The 18,867-nt window shown below is 51.9% G+C and overlaps 8 protein-coding genes across 8 annotated transcripts; 6 read left to right on the forward strand and 2 right to left on the reverse strand.

Moving 5' to 3' along the window:
• Positions 1 to 1,560: 1,560 nt before the first annotated feature.
• Positions 1,561 to 2,505, forward strand: BDW70DRAFT_169553 (bZIP transcription factor JlbA/IDI-4; the record flags this gene model as incomplete). Its single annotated transcript, XM_073742711.1, has 3 exons — positions 1,561 to 1,611; positions 1,655 to 2,033; positions 2,083 to 2,505. 3 exons carry the CDS (start codon positions 1,561 to 1,563, stop codon positions 2,430 to 2,432), a joined length of 780 nt encoding a protein of 259 aa, XP_073594093.1. The 3' UTR covers positions 2,433 to 2,505.
• Positions 2,506 to 3,145: 640 nt separating this feature from the next.
• Positions 3,146 to 5,629, reverse strand: gpi10 (putative glycosylphosphatidylinositol-alpha 1,2 mannosyltransferase). The gene is made up of 5 exons (XM_073737519.1): positions 5,300 to 5,629; positions 5,002 to 5,232; positions 4,782 to 4,954; positions 4,590 to 4,736; positions 3,146 to 4,544 (listed from the first exon to the last, which is right to left on the reverse strand). Exons 1-5 carry the CDS (start codon positions 5,591 to 5,593, stop codon positions 3,221 to 3,223), a joined length of 2,169 nt encoding a protein of 722 aa, XP_073594094.1. The 5' UTR covers positions 5,594 to 5,629; the 3' UTR covers positions 3,146 to 3,220.
• Positions 5,630 to 5,659: 30 nt separating this feature from the next.
• On the forward strand, positions 5,660 to 7,684 carry car2 (ornithine-oxo-acid transaminase). Its single transcript, XM_073745014.1, has 3 exons — positions 5,660 to 6,404; positions 6,463 to 7,164; positions 7,212 to 7,684. Exons 1-3 carry the CDS (start codon positions 5,928 to 5,930, stop codon positions 7,395 to 7,397), a joined length of 1,365 nt encoding a protein of 454 aa, XP_073594095.1. The 5' UTR covers positions 5,660 to 5,927; the 3' UTR covers positions 7,398 to 7,684.
• Positions 7,685 to 7,829: 145 nt separating this feature from the next.
• BDW70DRAFT_84547 (uncharacterized protein) lies at positions 7,830 to 9,732 on the forward strand. The gene is made up of 6 exons (XM_073745015.1): positions 7,830 to 7,851; positions 8,009 to 8,246; positions 8,298 to 8,489; positions 8,595 to 9,102; positions 9,172 to 9,314; positions 9,388 to 9,732. The coding sequence occupies exons 2-6, from the start codon at positions 8,073 to 8,075 to the stop codon at positions 9,601 to 9,603; spliced, it is 1,233 nt and encodes a 410-aa protein (XP_073594096.1). The 5' UTR covers positions 7,830 to 7,851; positions 8,009 to 8,072; the 3' UTR covers positions 9,604 to 9,732.
• Positions 9,733 to 9,793: 61 nt separating this feature from the next.
• Positions 9,794 to 12,229, reverse strand: BDW70DRAFT_169556 (uncharacterized protein; the record flags this gene model as incomplete). The annotated part of the gene is made up of 1 exon (XM_073742712.1): positions 9,794 to 12,229. Exon 1 carries the CDS (start codon positions 11,900 to 11,902, stop codon positions 9,794 to 9,796), a length of 2,109 nt encoding a protein of 702 aa, XP_073594097.1. The 5' UTR covers positions 11,903 to 12,229.
• A 507-nt stretch (positions 12,230 to 12,736) lies between these two features.
• On the forward strand, positions 12,737 to 13,819 carry BDW70DRAFT_169558 (putative short-chain dehydrogenase/reductase; the record flags this gene model as incomplete). The annotated part of the gene is made up of 2 exons (XM_073742713.1): positions 12,737 to 12,968; positions 13,028 to 13,819. The coding sequence occupies 2 exons, from the start codon at positions 12,737 to 12,739 to the stop codon at positions 13,789 to 13,791; spliced, it is 996 nt and encodes a 331-aa protein (XP_073594098.1). The 3' UTR covers positions 13,792 to 13,819.
• A 366-nt stretch (positions 13,820 to 14,185) lies between these two features.
• BDW70DRAFT_169560 (uncharacterized protein) lies at positions 14,186 to 16,786 on the forward strand (the record flags this gene model as incomplete). The annotated part of the gene is made up of 2 exons (XM_073742714.1): positions 14,186 to 15,158; positions 15,228 to 16,786. 2 exons carry the CDS (start codon positions 14,186 to 14,188, stop codon positions 16,784 to 16,786), a joined length of 2,532 nt encoding a protein of 843 aa, XP_073594099.1.
• Positions 16,787 to 17,537: 751 nt separating this feature from the next.
• On the forward strand, positions 17,538 to 18,282 carry BDW70DRAFT_161749 (carbonic anhydrase; the record flags this gene model as incomplete). Its single annotated transcript, XM_073741026.1, has 2 exons — positions 17,538 to 17,692; positions 17,751 to 18,282. The coding sequence occupies 2 exons, from the start codon at positions 17,538 to 17,540 to the stop codon at positions 18,280 to 18,282; spliced, it is 687 nt and encodes a 228-aa protein (XP_073594100.1).
• Between the last annotated feature and the right edge of the window lie 585 nt (positions 18,283 to 18,867).

The following is an 18,867-nucleotide window of genomic DNA, read 5'->3' on the forward strand; positions in this document are numbered from 1 at the left end:
CCAAAATCACTGTATCCTGTTGCAGTATATTCCGTGTGTCCTAGAACTTCCTCGACCAACTGGATGATACCAGCCTTTCCCGCGAGCCAGGAGACGGCAGCAGCCATTTGAGTGTATCTCCTCCGACGTATTCAGAACAGGCAGGTCTTGAGCATTCTGGGTTGAGAATACCCTGGACTCTGGTCACCGGGACTTTATCAGCAGCGAGAAACTCCATGCTCTCGGGCTTGGTAGGGGCAATTGGCTGCTAAGCCTCATTGCAAAATGTTCCTTCATATTGGACGACTCTGGAACGGTATCTGATGCGGCTTTCATCTCTTCACGGTCTGTAGACGCGCTGGCTAGGTCTCCAGCTTGGTTGAATTTTAAGGCTGACTGTCTCAGTGAATGTTTGTGTCGTTACAATTGAATTATTGCTGGAGCAGAAGCTCAGTATTCCAACCACATAGAAAACAACATAATGGAACCCTTGGAGCTGCAGGCCGACTAGATGACGCTGGCCGAACCTGACGACATTCGGACTAGCATAGCGCTTTCTGTCTGACTACGGTCGAGCAGTCTAAAGGGCTGAGCCGATGATGTTCCCAGTGTCGCTTGGTTAAGCGGTGTAGACTTGACAACAACGTCGCGGCATGTGAAACCCAGCAAGCCAGGTGTGTTTGGGGCTTGAGACTCGGCACTTTTGGAACCACCTTTGCGCCCCGCAGGATTACAATTACAGTACCTGATTGGATGATCATATATTGTAGTAATAATGAGTCATTTTAGTGCTAGCAGATCGGGACTAGCGTTGTTATCTTGATACAATATCTTACGATATCGCTTGAAGATCATCATCCTCCATCAGTATGAGTGATGCTGGGCAGCTGAGTATGGGCTACTCACACAGGTTCTAGCACTTAAGAAGAGGGGTAAAGCAAGAGGGATAAAGGAAAGTATCATCTGAAATCATGTCAACTCATAATGGGCGAGGATGATCATAGGCTGTTGATATATAAGCGTTTCGAAGACTGTAGACTTTAGTAGCAGAACTATCGGTCTAAGCGCCTCCTGCAGGCGGGAGATGGCTCCTTGGATCCAAGGCATTCAATGATGGCTGGAGCCAATATGATAATGGTATGTGATATTGATTCCATGTATTCTTTCTGCTTGAGGATGAAGAAACAGCCCGCTGCCGACCACGCGCACTGAGGCGCTTAAAGATGAACAATAGGAAGACATCTCTAAGATTACTTGGGCCGACATCATCTGACTCACTACTCACGAGCGATCTCTCTATCGTTTGACTCCCTCATAAAGAGATAACTAATTGGATCTATGCAAAGTATAGGATGTAATATTACAGCTGTAAAGCAAATACAGACACTGCCCCACCCCGTCTGCTAAACCCGATCAGCTCCCCGCAGCCACGGCCTACTTAAAGATCAGACCTCCTCTCCTGCCCCAGGCTCTCTTTTTTTCTCCCATACCATCCGCGAAGCGTCATCAGCGCTCTTTTCCTATCTTATAAACAGCCCGAGGCACCGGGTCGCCGCAAGACCCGGCTTATACTATCTCGCAATGGCCGCCGCCACTATATCCGCAGCGTCGGTCGCCCGCCAGATCACAGCAGTGTACCTGGTCGGAAGACAGGTCACTCCAGCAGTCTAATCAGTACCTCGATATCTCTCCCCATTCCTTCAGCGACTCCGATTTTCTTCTCTCCTCGAACTCTTCTTTATCATCCTCTTCTACGCCTGCTCTTTTCCCCGATCTTTCAGCGGCCTTCCCTCCCGTTGACCTCGACCCGAACGCACCACAGCTCTTCTATGACCCGCTTTTGGTCCCGTCTGTGTTCCCTGGGGATCCTGTTTCTTCGTCGGGTTTTGATCAGTTCACTGACTTGACGGCTGCGGCTGGATACCCGTCAATCACCACAACTACGGCGGACGACATCGACTGGACGGCCTTGGGCTGCTTGCCTCAAAGCGAGCATCCTGCCAATAGTCTTGGGAGTCAGAGTCAGGGACTTACTCCTAGCATTGACTCTCCTGGTATGCCATCGATCTGCTCTTCATCAATGACTTCAACTGACTGTCTCAGACCCCACGTTCAATTACACCCAACCAACAATACTCACCACGGACCTATCCACGACCCATATCACAACTACAAAGCCGATACAGTCTCAGCCCATGCCCTCCGCGACATCTCTTTCCACTCCCTCCAGCGAATCCTCTCCTAAGGAGAAGGAACACTTGTCACGCATCACTAAGCGTCAGCTCAACACCCTGGCCGCAAGACGATACCGCCAGCGCAAGCTCGACAAGGTAGCTCAACTCGAAGAGGAACTGGCAGCCGTGAAGCGCGAACGGGACGAGTTGAAGATGCGTGTTTCCAAGTTGGAAGGTGAGACTGAGGTGCTAAGGAGTATGGTCAAGGATAAGAATTAGGACTAGATAGTTAGGATTTGGAAATGGATTGTTCTCTGGTGACCTGGAAAACGTAGCATCAGCATATATGGTCCCGTACTTTGCGTGGTCGCCCTCATTGACCCTGCAATAACAGCAATGATATCCCTAACCATGTCTGAAATGGGAATGGGATATGTGCACATAATGCCAAGAAGGATACGTACGCATTCAATGCTTTAACAGCAGTTTTTATTGACTGATAAAATTTCCAGATCGATTACGAGAAGGAACTCGGTGATGGAGGTCCTGATATGCTACACCTCTGATTTCGAAGAGGCCGGGTATGAACCTCGACTGCAGGGAATGTAAGGTAGGTTAGCTCGTATAATGGCTTAGCAGGCACTATGAGTACCAGTATCCCAAAGGTATACACATCTATCGTGACACAACCGCACTTAATCGCAAATATACTATGGCTTGTCTCAGGCCGTTGTGCTTAACCAGGTGCTATCAAGCCTCCCTGGGTTGCTCTTTACTCTGGGTCCTGGATAATGACTGATAGGAAGCGTGGCGTTTCAGTCAACTTGAGAAAGGAGGAATGGATAGCGTGTCGGTAACGCCTGCTTGGGCCCAGTATGTGTGATCGAGTCCTAGGAGGATACACGCTCGTACTGGGAGTTCGTTAACGAGCTCGAACTTGAAGGCAGATGGTAGCATGGAAGATAACCGATCTATGAGATGAATGTGACATGAGAATGGTCAACCTGCAGTATAGGCATAGAATGTACATGATTAACTCGCCAAAAAACCCAACGAATCCAGTCAATCTAAAACCAAAAATCGCTCAGCAAAGTTCTCTTCTTCCTCTTCCCAAACCAGCTCCACTGCGGTAGCTCAGGCAGCTCGTACCCGAACAGCGTCCGTTTCCTTCGCTCCCACGGCCATGACCATGATTTTGATTGACTCGAGAAAGGTGATGTCCAGTGACTCCAGTGCCATGACTTGGACGGCGTGGCGTCCCTCTGGAACCTCTTTATGATATGGTCGAACTGGCGATCACGGTCCTCAAGCTCGCGTTGATGCTTCTGAGACTGCCAGGCCTGCTGTTCCGCATGGTCAAGACACCAGACTACCACATCCCCGCGACGACGCGAGTCGTCGTGCCAAGCTGAGTTGAAGGTACGCCAGCATTCACCATACGAGGAGCTTCGGAGGGAGTCTTTCAGTGTTGGTTCGAGTTGCGCGAAGAAGACGAGGTAGTCTGGCCATTCATGAGGCGGAAAAAGTTGGGTAGGTTGTCGTTGGGAATTCGGAGGGGTCGCATAAGAGGGTCTTCGGGGGATGTGGCGCAAACCGCCAACCATATTGTCCTGAAGGAACTGAGTTGGGTTGTCATAGAATTGATCTGCTTCGTCGCGGTAGACTGCTTTCTCCTCCGCAGTTAAGCCCACAGGCGGTTCGCAGGAGAGGGCCCATGCGTGAATAGTGGGCTCTACGAGGTGCGAACGCCATGGGGTGCTATGGCAGGGCATGAGGAAGCCCGCGGTGATTCCACCGTAGGACGCAGTGCTCTCCTTTGGTAACGACGGGATGTTTGCTGTTCCATGATTCTGATGTTGTTCTCTTATATACGACAAAACAGAGATAACCCCAGATGCATGGAAGAGAGTCGTGTATGTAGCTATGGCGACGTTCGCCAACAGTAAAAAGATAAGGGTGAGACGTCGAGGAATGTACTCGCGGGTTGTAGTTGTCAATGCGGGGAGGAAGAATTCCACCAAAGGTGACGCGCTGAGAATGTGTAGGGCCGGCAGCAGAGGGTAGATGAAGCGGACTTCCTTGTGGGTAATGACGGACAACGTAGCAGGCATAGCCAAGGAGATAGAGGCAAGCTGGACCAAAACGGAAGCTTTCTGCTTCTCGAGTTTCGGCGGGGTTTTCAGAGTGCGGTATAAGCCCACCAGTGTAAATGGCAGCGAGGTGGTGAGCAGAAGCGGATATCCCTGAGAGGCGTAGTAGCTCCAATCATTCCTCCCGTAGAATACTGCCAAAGACTGGGCGACATTGAAGTACAGGAACCTCAAGGGCGGAAAAGTCCAGAATCCATAGAAGAAGCGATCAACGACAGTAGACACTGCCAGAACGGAGGAACTATAAATGTGAGCTTGTGAAACACACAACTCCAGGCGCACTCACCCGCAGATCAGAGCCTCACGAGCAAGAGTCTGCCTTTCTCCCCAGGTACTTCGATATAGGGCCACGCTAGCTAGGCCAACCCAGATGATTATGTTTGTCGGGCGTAGGATACACGCGAACGCGGCCAGCAAGAGACATTGACGTAATCTCCACGGAGTCAGTGCCGCTCACTTTATCATGCTAAAGACATACCTGAAAATGCTGACACTCTTATCTTGACCTGTACGCCTGGTGGCCCGCGAGCTTATAGCCCATCCCCACGGCCATAGATACAGAGCGACGATTGTGATCGTAGTCTCGAGACAGTTGGACAGAGTTCTGGTGGAACAGAACCACTGCCACGGACTGACAACGGTCAATGTAAGCTGCAGCTGATCAGCTTCGGCCTCTATAGCTTCGACGGGATCCGTACCGTCGCCCAAGACTCATAACTCCCGACCCCGTAAATATACCGAGCTAGCTTCCAAGTGTAGAAATCGCCGACGGCTGCGATAACGGCCTGCGTTATCCCGGGAGCGGTGATGAGCAATTCAGCGCGTGATGTGGGGGCGAGTCCGAGAGTGCGTGCGACGAGGTCTGCAACGGTGTACACAGCAGCGAAAATAAGCGGATGTAGTGAGGATCTCAGCTGGTGTTCCCATTCCTGCGAACACGAATGGGTCAGCAAACAGCCGCGGATATGCGGTCGGGAGCTTTGGCGGGGATCACACCCAGGTTATCCACGGCCCCTGGTTCGCGCCAAAGGCAATCTTCCAGGCGGGTTCAAGAGACTGGAAGAATTCATCTGGTTGGAAAAAGGTTCGAACGGTGAGGGCGTTGACGAGGCGAAAGCCGATCAGGAAAAGGAGGATGTTGGAGGACACGTCGGGGTTGGCGGATGGCGGCCTGAGGCGTGAAGGCGGGGAGGAATGCGGCGAAGCCCGCACAGCGTCAGAAGAAGACGAAGAGGAAGGCGAAGGGGGCAGTCGCGGATTCGATCGTCGCGAGCGAGCGGACGTAGGCATGACAGTGGCTGGTTACCCCAGATTCTGAAGAGGCGTGCCTGAGGAAGGAAAGGTACGAAGGCGGACGCTGAGAAAGCGAAGGATGTCACTGGACTGGCAACTGGTGAAGGTGGACCGGGCGAGGCTCCACAGCGTCATCGAACGGGTCGACCTGCACTTAGAGGAATTGTACGGGTACACCTGCACTTAGCGGTATGCCTTCACTTTCGCGCAGCTTATAAGCCGTGCCCACAATCTTTTCCACAGGATTTTCACTTCAATTTTTCTACTTAACTGTCCTTCTCAGAAAGCAATCCTCTCACTCAGCCAGCCTATTGATCCTATCCCTACAACTATGACCTCCAACGGTACCAACGGCAGTGCAACTGCATACCACGCCTCGTCTACTCAAGAGGCCATCCAGGCTGAGAACGACTTTGCTGCCCACAATTACCATCCTCTTCCTGTCGTTTTTGCGCGCGCTCAAGGGACATCCGTTTGGGATCCAGAAGGCCGGCACTACCTCGACTTCCTCTCCGCATACTCCGCCGTCAACCAAGGTCACTGCCACCCCAAGCTAGTTGCGGCCCTCGTTGACCAGGCCTCCCGTCTGACGCTGAGCTCGCGGGCCTTCTATAATGATGTCTTCCCTAAGTTCGCCGAGATGGTCACAAAGTACTTTGGGTTTGACATGGTCCTCCCCATGAACACTGGTGCGGAGGCAGTCGAGACCGGTATCAAGATCGCCCGCAAGTGGGGTTACAAGGTCAAGGGCATACCCGAGAATGAGGCGATCATCCTCAGTGCGGAAAACAACTTTCACGGCCGAACTGTAAGTGCGCGCCAGCTCTGGGCTGCGGCCTTTGGTGACATGTGACTGACCTTACTAGATGGCTGCCATTTCTTTGTCCTCCGATCCCGAGTCCCGAGAGAACTATGGCCCGTACGTTCCCAACATCGGCTGCACCATCCCGGGGACCGGAAAGCCGATCACCTATAACGACAAAGCTGCGCTGCGCGAAGCTTTCGAGAAGGCCGGCTCCAATCTCGCCGCCTTCCTCGTCGAGCCTATCCAAGGCGAGGCGGGTATCATTGTCCCCGACGACGATTATCTGCAGCTGGCCAGATCGCTGTGCGACGAGCATAATGTGCTGCTGATTTGCGATGAAATTCAGACCGGTATTGCGCGGACAGGAAAGCTGCTCTGCCACGAGTGGAGCGGAATTAAACCAGATATGGTTTTGCTGGGCAAAGCAATCTCTGGTGGCATGTACCCCGTGTCCTGCGTGCTGGGACGGAAGGATGTTATGCTCACCGTTGAGCCCGGCACCCACGGGTCAACCTATGGAGGCAACCCTCTTGCCTGCGCTGTCGCCATCCGTGCTCTCGAAGTCGTTCAGGAGGAGAACATGGTGGAACGGGCTGAGAAGCTTGGCCAGGCCTTCCGCAGCGGGTTGGAAGCCATCCAGAACCCGATCATTCAGACGGTTCGTGGAAAGGGCCTGCTCAATGCGATTGTCATCGACGAGTCCAAGACCAACGGACACACCGCGTGGGATCTCTGCATGCTGATGAAGGAAAAGGGTCTTTTGGTAGGTTTTGACCCTCTACTCATTCGACCAACGCTAACTCGGCCAAGGCCAAACCCACCCATCAGAACATCATCCGTCTAGCACCGCCTCTCGTCATCACCGAGGAAGAAATCGCAAAGGCGCTGGATATCATCAAGGCCGCCGTGGCTGAGCTGCCGAATCTCAAGGGTGCTGCGGAAGATAAGGTTGTCCCTCCGCCAGAGAAGAAGGTGAAGATCACTCTCGAGAACTAGAAACTGTGATGAGCGTGACTCGGTAGTAGACTGGAGGAAACACTCCGCACCATCAACCGTTCAGCCAGCCACTTCGCCGGCATTCGGGGAGATGCCCCGACGGGTAAAGATCAGGGAGAAGAGCTTGCAACTATGATCGCATCCTCCTTGAGACCCCACATCGACAAACCTGGGGGAGTTGAGGAACATCTGTACCATATTGTTAGCCGACAGAAAGCATTGGCAGTTTGACTCTTGGTAGAATCATGAGTTACGAAAAATAGCGTTCAATGTTATTCTCCTGGGGCTTGGTGAGAGGAGTTGTAAACAAAACTTGGAGTGGCCCCCTCTTTAGCAGGATCTACCCCGCTGTCAAGAATCCCTCCACATAACCGCCAACGAGTTCTAGATGCGCAGTACTCCATGAATTTTCGTATCTCACGTCAGATAGGACGAAACCCCGTCCGCCAAGCATGTAAGGCAGCCCATGCAGATCGGTTGTTCGAAAAAAACCGAAAGATACCCAGCCCCGGGATATTCCTCGCAATGCTTAAATAGGACAAGATGCCGGTGAGGCTGGGCGACTGAACTACCTGCAATTAACTGACTGACTACCTTTAACTACGCATTAGCCTGCAATCTACCTGCCGATCCACTATCCATTAACTCTTTTCTCACAAACAACCAAGTGACACCATGTCCAATCCGTTTCCCATCGACAATCTCCCCTACGGCGTCATCTCAACCACCGACGACCCAACCCCGCGCTGTGCAACAGCTCTAGACAACGACGCGATCGACCTGAGCGCTCTCGAGAGAGATGGGTATTTCAAGACCGTTCCCGGTTTCGAAACAGCGGTGTTCTCTCAGGTAAACATCTCCAACGATGGCTAGAACATCAACTGATAAAGTCCTCAACAGCCCGCGCTGAATACCTTCGCCGCCCTCCCCAAGTCTACCCACCGTCAAGTCAGGGCTCTCCTAACAGAGCATCTCGTGGACGTAGACACGCGCTCGAAATATGCCGTCCCCCTCGAAAAAGTCACAAACCACTATCCAATGGAAACGAAGAATTTCTCCGACTTCTATTGTTCCCTGGAACATACCCAAAACGTACCTCTATCCTCCCAACTGCCCCTTACCCCACGCTAGATAGAGTAGGAGTAGAAGGGGGAAAAAGGAAAAAGAAAAGAAGCAAAGAAACTGACACCGCCAAAGTGCAGCATAATCATGAATGCCCCCATAGGTCCAAATTGGTACGTCATTCCGAGTGTCTACAACGGCCGCACCTCGTCCCTCCGCGTCAGCGGAACTCCCGTCGTGCGTCCAAACGGCGTCTTCGCAAGCAATACTTCTTCGGAGCCGGAATTCCAGCCCACGCGCCTTTTCGACTTTGAACTCGAAGTCGGCGTGTTTCTCTCTCGTCCCTTCCCACCGGGCGAAATCCTCGATATTAGCAACACACCGGACTATATTTTTGGTCTTGTGATTTTGAACGATTGGTCTGCGAGAGATATTCAAGGGTATGAAATGCCACCACTTGGCCCGTTCCATGGGAAGGGCACGGCGACGACAATCTCTCCGTGGATCGTCACTACCGAGGCGCTGGAAGGGTGTCTATCAGGGAGTGCGAAGGTGCAGAGCCCGGCGCCGTTAACGCATTTGGCGTGGAAGGGGAAGAAGGAGGAGGAGACGTGGGATGTTGAGTTGGAGGCTAGGGTTGTCAGTATGTTGCCTTCCATATACTATATCGTCTCGCAGCGAGAGGGTCAATGGTTGATGCTAACGTGCACAGGGAACGGCCAATCTCACGTCGTAACCGAAACGAATCTTAAAGAGCTCTACTGGACTCCCTACCAGTCCCTCGCTCATCTCACCAGCGCGGGGGAGGGTCTCAGCACGGGTGATATTTTCGGTACTGGGACTGTAACGAGCGCGGTACGTGACCTCTTACCTACCTAATATTAACCAGTACCCTTGTTTCGACATTCCTTGGACTAATAGCCAGCAGCGAACAAACAGCAACGGGGAAAACATCGGCATAGCATGCCTTCTGGAGCGTAACTTGCCGCAGAATAAACTTTCTAGCCTCGCTGCAGCGGGAATCGTTTTTCTGGAAGATGGAGACGAGGTCATTATGGAGGGTTGGTGCATCAATCAGCAGACGGGGCGGAAATTTGGGTTCGGAGAGTGTAAGGGGGTTGTTCTCCCTGCCCTAAAGGTGTGATTAGAGTATCACAGTCAACCGGCCATTGAGAGCTTCATGGGGATTAGGAGGCTAAATGAGACTCAGCCACCTGCTCTCAAGGACCTGGGAATATGTGCACATGACTCTAATATAGCTAGCAGCATTTTCATTCAAATCTTCCCTCCACATCAGTCTAGTCCACTCATCCCAGTGACAAACAACTAGAAAATTACAATTTAATCCATCTCCCCATCCACCTCTTATTGACCTCTTTCGCCTCATCTACGAGCCCTAACTCCAGAAGCAACTGCACGACTCCGCGCACAGCACTCTGCAGACTCGAACTAACCCAAGCATGTGTCGGCGCCGTGTGCTCTCCCACAAAGATCGTATTATGCTCCGTCTGATGATAAGCAGGGATATACAGCCGATGCTGCTCCACATCCGGTCGACACCACGCCGTTGCCGTATGCTCATCCTGTAGCCAGCAGAGACGCTCGTAGTCCCCTGTATAGAGATCTCTTGCCTGCTCGCCGTGAATCGAGACGATGGCGTCAAGAACTGTCTGGACGTGTTCTTCGTCGCTAAAGCTAACGAACCGGTCGCTCCAGTCTCCGCCGCGGTAGTGCATTATCAGTCCTGGCCGAGACTCATTATGGCCGTAGACAGGGTAATAGAGGGCCCCAACAGGGAGACTAGGGGGCTTTGAGTATCCACCAAAAATGGGACGGGGTCCTTTCTCCCAAAAGCGTTCGTGGAAGAGAAGGGCTACCTTGCAGGCAGATTTGAAGCGTAGGCCTGCTTCGCTGATTGCGCGAGAGAGCACAGAGGAGAAGGATGGGAGGTCCATGAAGCGGGTCATGGTGAAGGGGACAGCCATGATTGTGTAGTCGTAGTCTCTGGACTCGTAGGTACGGTTCTGCGTGCTGGGGTACCAGGAGAGGCGGGTCTTCGTAGTATTATGAGGACCTGGAATTGGTTCTAGCTTTCTGATCTGGCGGTTGAGGGTGAGTCTGCTCTGGACATGTGGGAGGAAGGCGTCAGAGAGGCGGTTGAAGCCTCCGTCGATACAGAGCCAGTGAGTTTCCCCTAAAGATTCTCTACTTCCGTCAAGACCAAGGTTCGAGTTATGGTGCAATTCATCCCAGAAGACATCATAGTCTGAGTCCGTCCAGATTTGGTCTGTGACGTTCTCGCTTGCTTTGAAGACGTGCCGCATCATGGCCTGCTCGCTCCAGTCGTCAAGACCCTCGTCCATAGCTGTCTTGTGGGCGCGCCAGACATTTCGCTGGATAGACTTGAGGGTGTCCTTGTTCTTGAGGATGGCGTCCATACGGTCTTGAGTGTTGGCGGACTCGGCGCTCGTTATTTCAGGTGCATCCTTTAAGCTTGGATCTGCCTCGATCTCACCACGCGTGGGAATGCGTCCGTCAGGGTGGCGACGGGTCCCCTGAGCAATCAACTCGTTCGCGTGATGCTGGATCCAGGGAATAAAGTCGATCTTCCACTTCGGATCGTTCTTGTTCATGTCGTTGAGGATTCGGGCCAATTGGAAGGTCAACTCATGGTCGGTATATCTCAGCGTCTCGTTATCGTCTTTGTAGGTGACCGAATAGGGCAGCCTCATGGGTCCCATCTCCGCCCATTCGTCTGTGCCGGCAACATATCGTGTCCGGAACCTGCCACCAACCCGGTCACTTGCTTCAACGATCTCCCAATTATGGACACCGACGCTGTCGAGCATCAACGCTGTTGCTAGACCGGAAATCCCGGCACCCACGATGGCGATTTTCCTGTCTTTAGGCAAGGGTCCGGATGTGACACCGCCATGAAGCTCGGTCTTCTTCTTGATGGCGGCTACACCGTCAAACCATGTCCCCAGCGCGTCAAAGTCTTTCAAGAGGGGATTGGCCGTGTCGGCAACTGATCGCTTCTCTGGCTTGTATGTAAAGTGAACGGGCTCACTCTTGCCGAGAACAAGAGGAGACGCCCCTGATTGAATCCCATAGACATAGACGCAGCTATCTGCCTGAGCGTTTTCTGGGACGACCCAGGCCAGTCGCTGAGGAGGCTGTCCGCGAACGCTGAAGCGGCCAATAGTCTGATAAGGGATCTGATAAGGGACGGAGGTATTCGAGTCTAGACACCGAGAATAGACAGCCTCGATAACGCTCGGCGGGGTTTCAAGCCAGTTGAGGTAGATATTAGCGAGTCCACCTTGCTGGACATGGTTAGAGATCGTCACTTGGACTATGCTCTGGTGTTGCGCTCGACTGAGCACCGAATGAACCTGGCCCAGCAGCAGCGCCGCGGTTGCAACAGCCTTGAGGAGCCCCATTATTGCCTTCAATTTCCTGGGATGGGTCTCGCAACTGGCGATGGATAGGTTATCTTATAGCCCTTCATGCTGATCTGTAAGGTCGCAATTTTCCACCGCGGTCCCCCAATATGGGGACCCCGGAGACTAAAGAACAAAGATCGACGCCGGCATTGTCCATGACTGAAAAATAAAGACTGACAAGAAGGGCAGCTTTCTGAAACGTTGATGCGCGAACTGAACCGGGTTCTTGCCTTCGTGGGGTGTGGTGTTTGAACGCGAGTCAATAGCCCTAAATCAGGTGCGTGGAGCGGACCCAGTGTCGTTGCCCTGACCACCCATCTATGGAGAAACCTGCCGAGTCTCCATCTCGCCCTTCGAGAAATTCACTTTCATAGATCAAAGGAGCCATAAGAAGCTAGCGGTAGGTTAGCTACACCTATCCCCCGGTTTTCTTCCGGTGTTGCGCCCGAGGTATGCCCGCCAAATTCCAGTTGAGCATGCTACCTCGTATTACTATATGAACACAATGAACCTACCTGTCAGCAGAAAAGGAAACAGCCTTACCGGCAAGTCTCCCACGAGTATTGGTTGTACTCGCCCCTGGACCCCTTAATATCGATGTCTGGGGTTGACAGGGCTCAGCGTTTCGCCCTGCGATCGCCGAATTAGGAGACGGGCCTAATCTATCCGCAACTGTCCCACCGGCACCCTGAAACAACTAGGGTTCTGGGGGACGGCAATGTTCCGACTGTGCTTTTCCGAACTCTATAAAAAGGGCGAGGCAGGGTCTTTCTAAAGTCATCAATCTGTATAGTTCCTTTCATCTTTGACTCCAGCTCGAGCTTTAGCGCAATGCAGCTCTTCTCCCTGTTGTTGGCAACTGGGCTTGCCAGTGCCTACACTGTCACAACAGTCGATCAATTTATGTTCAAGAATATCGACCCTATCATCTCGCCTGGTCAATATGTCAGCCACATGCACAGCTTCTTTGGCTCTGATGCGGTCAACACCAATACGTCGACCTCTGCTGAGCTGCGGGAGGGCTGCTCTACTGCTAGAAACCCTAATGATTTCTCTGTCTACTGTACATACCTTTGCCATCCCTTGGAGTATGATGGGTCCACCAGCTAACTTCGGAAACAGGGATCCCGACTCTCTACCTGGTCGACAAAAGCGCACCCGAAGGGCAGACCCACCAGCCCATCACCCCTATGCGTTTCAGCGCCTACTACGAACTCCTGAATGAAGCCGAGATTCCTCTCCCGGAGAACTTCCAGATGGTCGTAGGAAACGCTTCCGCCACAGGGCCAGAGGGCCTTGATCCTGACGTCCAAGTGAGCTGGGCCTGTGAAGGCGATGAAACCGAAGAAGGAAAAGAACTCGCAGCCTTCCCAACCAGAACATGCTCCACGCATCTCCAGACCCTCCTTTGGTTTCCGGATTGCGCTAACCCAGACACTTTTGAGACGGCGTACTCAAAAAACCCCAAGGCTTTTGAGGGCTATGGCGAGAACTGGTGCCCCATCGGGATGTACAAGATCCCTCGCTTGAGGTTTTCAATCCGGTACGACTTGAGGAAGCTCTTGCCGGATGGCTGGGACGGTGAGCCACCACTTGAGCTTGCTTGCGGAAATTCGTTCTGCAGTCATGGGGACTTCATCAATGGATGGTTGCCCGAGGCGGCGGAGTATATGCTGCAGGATCCGTCGAAAAGGGAATATTTCCAGATCAAGGGGCCATTGGGCGCAGGAGATGAGGGAACAGCATGTGAGAGAACAGCAGAGGATAGCGATCCAGAGCATGGGACGAGTGACTATCTGGAAAGCTTGAAGATGATGGGGAATAACGCTGCTGTGGATGCCAAGAAGGTCCGAAGACATCGCCGTGCAGGTCATCACCACGTCTAGATAGCGATAGATGTACATTAGGGGTCGGTTGTTCTAGGAGTGTAGAGTCGTGAATAGTGGACGAATCTAATTTTGGATACAAGAGCTGGGAGGGCGCGTATTTGAAGGACATACGTAACTTGACTACGCTAGTTCGAAGACCGGTTTTGCTAGTCAATCATGCTGCATCACTGAGGCGCAAGACTTTTTTACTTCTGGAAGCGCCTGCTATTTTTAGCGATTTGAGTAGGCCAATGATCTCTTCTCGGTGGCACGTTGAGCGCGTAGAGAGTATATCCCATACGCCGCATGGAACGGATAATGGTCGAAGAGAAGGGACTGTACCCTCTGCCTCATAAAGGGACAGTCTCCCTTGCTGGGCTTACAGCAGTGAGACCACCTACACCAGTTCACAATGACCGCGCCACCTTCGAGCCGCACGGATTTCAGAATCGCGATCCTCTGTCCCCTCCCCCTCGAAGCAGAAGTCGTAAAACCACTTTTCAGTCGGATATACAATGCCGTCGAATTCCCCACGCTTTTGAAAGTACGTGGTGATCCGAACTCGTACACACTTGGTAGGATCGGGACGTACGATGTGGCTCTGGTATACATGCCCAGTGCGGGGAAAGCAATCGCTTCTAGCGTAGCGGCCCATATGAAAATGAGCTATCCTCGAATTCAGCTTGTTTTTCTGATAGGAATTTGTGGCGGTGTCCCGTTCATCGATAAATCACTGGCCACGCGAGGTAATACCAACATTTATCTCGGCGATGTCATAATCGGTACGGGGGTCGTTCAGTATGACCGCCTACCCCTTGGTCCATATCGCAAGGATGCACTGGAGGAGAACCTGGGAAGACCGAGCCAAGAGATACATTCTTTTTTGTCGAAGATAAAGACCCGAGTTGATACCTTGACCCATCGGCAATGCCATTATCTTGCGATGATTCAACGGCGTGTGCGAGCACAGTGCCCAGGCGCTCAGAATGATATTGTCTACAGTCGGACGTACAACCATCGAGAGGGCAATTGCCAGTGCTCTTTGGGTGTGAATTCAGACGAGACGGTGGTGGCTCGCCGGCGGAAGTCCGATGTGGTGCCATTTCTGCATTTTGGAATGCTGGGCTCAGGGGACAGTGTTATCATGTCTCACAAAGTCCGCGACAATATCGCAAAGAAACAAAAGACCATAGGGTTTGAAATGGAAGGAGCAGGTGTTTGGGGCCAGTATCCCTGTATCCTGATCAAAGGGGTGAGTGACTATGCCGATAGCCATAAGAGCAAGGGCTGGCAGCACTTCGCAGCGGCAAGTGCAGCAGCCTGCATGCGGGCGCTTCTGGACGAGGCGCCGATATCCGTTAACACGTCAGCGGGGCTAGGATTAGGTATGTTTACCGGATATTTGATGACTGCATATGTTTTCTCAGTTACTAAGTGCTATCACATTGCGATAGACCAGGAATTGACACTTCGTGCCATCTCACGGGACCACGTAGAGGGTCTATTTCCTGTTGAAAAAGCCCAGGAGGTCTTCATTCGCATGTTGGGCTTTGCCCGAGCCACTTTCTGTCTGAACGAAGTACCAGAAGCCCACAGAGAGACGTGTATGTGGATATTTAAGCGGCCAGAATATCGAGCGTGGTTCGATGCAAAAGATTCAGATCTTCAGCGAAGCCTTTTCTGGATTAAAGGGAAGCCTGGGGTTGGCAAGTCCATATTGATGAAGCACCTTCTCAAAAATGCAACAGAAACGAAGACAGATTGCGTCGTCTTGTCGTTTTTCTTCTGCACCAAAGGGGCTGAGTTGGCGAGGTCGGCTATTGAGATGTATCGATCCTTACTGCATCAACTTTTCAGCTCAAGAGCGATTCCGCCAGATGCAAAACATCGATTTTCTGAGATTGCATTTAGTGCTCTAAGAATCCGTGGAACTTCGAATTGGTGTATAAGGGACCTCAAAGGGCTGCTGCTGTCTGCCATTCAATCGCTGAGGAATCAACGCGTACTGCTTATCATCGATGCCCTCGACCAGTGTCGGCAGGATGAAAGAGGCGATACGATTCTGTTTCTGCAGCATCTGGTTAACTTTGCGTTGGCATCCGGGGCCTACTTGAAGGTGTGCCTCTCCAGTAGGCATTATCCCAATTTAAACATTACATACGGCATCGAACTTGTCCTGGAACATCAGCCAGAACATCATTCCGATATCAGAAAATATGTTGAATCGACATTTGCAGGAGTAAAATACAGAGCAGCAAAGGAAGTGCAAGACAAAATATGCGCTAAAGCATCAGGAGTATTTCTCTGGGTCCACCGCGTTGTTCCCTCCTTGAATGAAGCTTTCAAGATGGGCAATATGCGGAAGGTGCAGCAACATCTTGACGAAACGCCGCATGATCTAGAAAGGGTTTTCACCGATATCCTCACCTCCGATGAAGAGGACATAGACGACCTCATCTTCTGTTTGCAGCTTGTCCTTTTATCATCCCGTCCGCTATCGAGGGAAGAGCTCTATTTCGCAATCTCGTTCGCCAATTGCGGGCTAGCCATACGAGATATAGACTTGCAAACCGACACAGCCATCGACAAATACATAGCCAATGTGTCCAAGGGGCTTATTGAGGTTGTGCAGTCCAAGGCACAGTTCATCCACGAGTCGCTGAGAGATTTCCTCCTACGAAGGAACGGCCTCAGTACACTGCAGGCCGAGCTGAGAGAGAACATTATCGGGAGATCACACGAGAAAATCGCCCGTGTTTGCTTGAACTATATATGCGAAATCAGTGAAAATAGAGCATACTTAGAAGTAATGAACGACTTGGCCGACCTTCCGCGACATATGCGGACTGAATTCATCAGGAGACGTATCCCATTCCTTGGTTATGCCTGCTCCGACTTTCTGTATCATTTCAAGGCAGCCCAGGCTGCAGGCGTCCTGGAAGCTCCTTTTCTGAACCTCACAAAGATCTTCCAGAGCTTGAGGTCTTCCAAAGCTTGGGTGTCCGAGCCATAGAGGATGACGGCTCTAGGCTCCCGACGGAGCCCAAGACAACAGAATGGAAGAATGAAACTTTTACTGAACAATTTGCCTTAGAACATTCATGGCGAGACCGAGGAAGGGCGGAAAACCGACGATCTAGATATCAGGCGAAGAATGAATCTCTTTCACCGACTAATCTTAGCACCTTAAGTGCAGCTTGCGGTGAAGATGATCGGAACCTGAGCCAAGGCGTTTCTCAGCAATTATTGGAGAGTGAGAGCACAGTTTTATGTATAAATCATAAAGGAAGGCTCATTATTCAGCGCCGGGACCCCTATATTGGGAGTCTTCTCGCGCGATTCCCCACAGTCGCTGTCGGTACTTGGACTGGACTCCAAAATAATGCTCATTATTGGACAGTTCCAAAGCCATTATCGCGAAACTCTTACTGGTAGTCGGCTATCCAGCTACTAACTCACCCCACATGTTCGCCGATGATTTCGTGGGTGGACCTGACTGTGGCGCTCTGACGCGAAGTCGGGAATGTCAAGAAATTGATGGATCCCAAAACAGCAGCCCGGTAAAGCAAATCACGTGTGACCGGTCAACTTATGCCCGTTCCGCGGGGCTCTACTTAAAGAGGGTGCAGGACGACGCCGGCCATTTTCTTTCGACAATGTTGCGCAGATTGACTAGGCGCTTACCCCTCCGTCCACTGCAGACTCCGGCTCTTCGCTCTCGTTCTCAGTTCCTCGCAACCTCATCATACTGCACATACTCCGAGATGCCTGACCCCAGTGATCCCAAGGCGATCTCCCGCTACCTTGAGCAGAGCCATGATAAGATCTTCGAGAGCAATCGCGCTTGGGTTGCTGCCAAGAAGGGCGCTGACCCAGAGTTCTTCAACAAGCTTGCTGCTGGACAGTCTCCTGAGTACCTGTACGTTCTATGCCGTCCCTTGCCAAAAGAGACTCATCTGACATTTTGCGGCGACTAGCTACATCGGTTGCTCTGACAGCCGTGTCCCCGCGAACGAGATCATGGGCCTCGATGCTGGAGAGGTCTTTGTCCACCGCAACATCGCGAACGTTGTTCCTACCATCGACCTGAGCTCCATGTCTGTCATCAACTACGCCGTCCGCCACCTCAAGGTCAAGCATATCGTCGTCTGCGGCCACTACAATTGCGGTGGCGTCCAGGCGGCCCTTACTCCCACAGACCTGGGCATTCTCAACCCGTGGCTGCGAAATATTCGCGACGTCTACCGGCTACATGAGAAGGAGCTCGATAAGATCGAGGACGACGGAGAGCGATTCAACCGCCTGGTTGAGTTGAACGTGGTCGAGTCGTGCCGCAGCGTCATCAAGACTGCCGTAGTGCAGCAAAGCTACGAGGAGAACGGGTTCCCCATTGTCCACGGTTGGGTGTTCAACCTGAAGGATGGTCTGCTCAAGGATCTTAAGATTGACTTTCCTGGGATGTTGGCAGACATCCAAAAGATCTACAACCTCACCAAGGGTTCTTCATAGATTATGTTAAGAGTGCGAGCGGTGTTCTGTTTACGGAGTAGAGGGCGGATTATTGGGTTCGACGCGCAGAGCGCTTGTTATTTTGCACAGTCAAATTAGCAATCTATAATTCATCGCTGATTTTCAACGGAGCCTCGGAAGAGAAACATTGGCTGGCGGCTGTAGAACGTTATCGTGCTCGGAATTCGACGGATCCCAGCTCCCAACAAGCCATCCCGTGCCTTGAATTTTCGCGTGAGCCGTGTTATCGCTGGAAATCCCTGGGCAGCACATATTCAAGCGCTGTAATTGGATGTAGTGTGTCCCGCTATGCCCGTCTGCGCTGAATTAAAATCAGCCGATGACGAACTGGGTCCCAACAATCTCCATACAGCGGCCGCCTAATCCACCAATAAGCAGAAGTTTTACCGCTTCGGGTTAATTCTAGATCCTCGAATCCCCGCCGCTAAAAGTAGTCTAGCCCAGGGATCTGGATCAATGGTCCGGCATCAACCTTGTTCCTCTTATCAGGACGACCTTGCCTACTTAGGTACTCAACAAAATATTGATGGCTTTCGTAGAAATATTCAATCAGACAAGATCACC

Source organism: Aspergillus foveolatus, assembly GCF_047715535.1.
Source record: "Aspergillus foveolatus strain CBS 279.81 unplaced genomic scaffold BDW70scaffold_40, whole genome shotgun sequence".
Taxonomy (NCBI): Eukaryota; Fungi; Ascomycota; class Eurotiomycetes; order Eurotiales; family Aspergillaceae; genus Aspergillus; species Aspergillus foveolatus.

Excerpts from the sequence above, each read along its gene's own strand:
- gpi10 (XM_073737519.1), bottom strand. The coding sequence starts at position 5,593 with ATGCCTACGTCCGCTCGCTCGCGACGATCGAATCCGCGACTGCCCCCT. Across the intron at positions 5,233-5,299 it reads AGGGGCCGTGGATAACCTGG|GAATGGGAACACCAGCTGAG; the intron begins GTGTGATCCCCG and ends TCGTGTTCGCAG. Across the intron at positions 4,737-4,781 it reads AAGAGTGTCAGCATTTTCAG|ATTACGTCAATGTCTCTTGC; the intron begins GTATGTCTTTAG and ends GACTCCGTGGAG.
- car2 (XM_073745014.1), top strand. The coding sequence starts at position 5,928 with ATGACCTCCAACGGTACCAACGGCAGTGCAACTGCATACCACGCCTCG. Across the intron at positions 6,405-6,462 it reads ACAACTTTCACGGCCGAACT|ATGGCTGCCATTTCTTTGTC; the intron begins GTAAGTGCGCGC and ends TGACCTTACTAG. Across the intron at positions 7,165-7,211 it reads TGAAGGAAAAGGGTCTTTTG|GCCAAACCCACCCATCAGAA; the intron begins GTAGGTTTTGAC and ends AACTCGGCCAAG.
- BDW70DRAFT_84547 (XM_073745015.1), top strand. The coding sequence starts at position 8,073 with ATGTCCAATCCGTTTCCCATCGACAATCTCCCCTACGGCGTCATCTCA. Across the intron at positions 8,247-8,297 it reads AAACAGCGGTGTTCTCTCAG|CCCGCGCTGAATACCTTCGC; the intron begins GTAAACATCTCC and ends AGTCCTCAACAG. Across the intron at positions 8,490-8,594 it reads CCCTGGAACATACCCAAAAC|TGCAGCATAATCATGAATGC; the intron begins GTACCTCTATCC and ends ACACCGCCAAAG.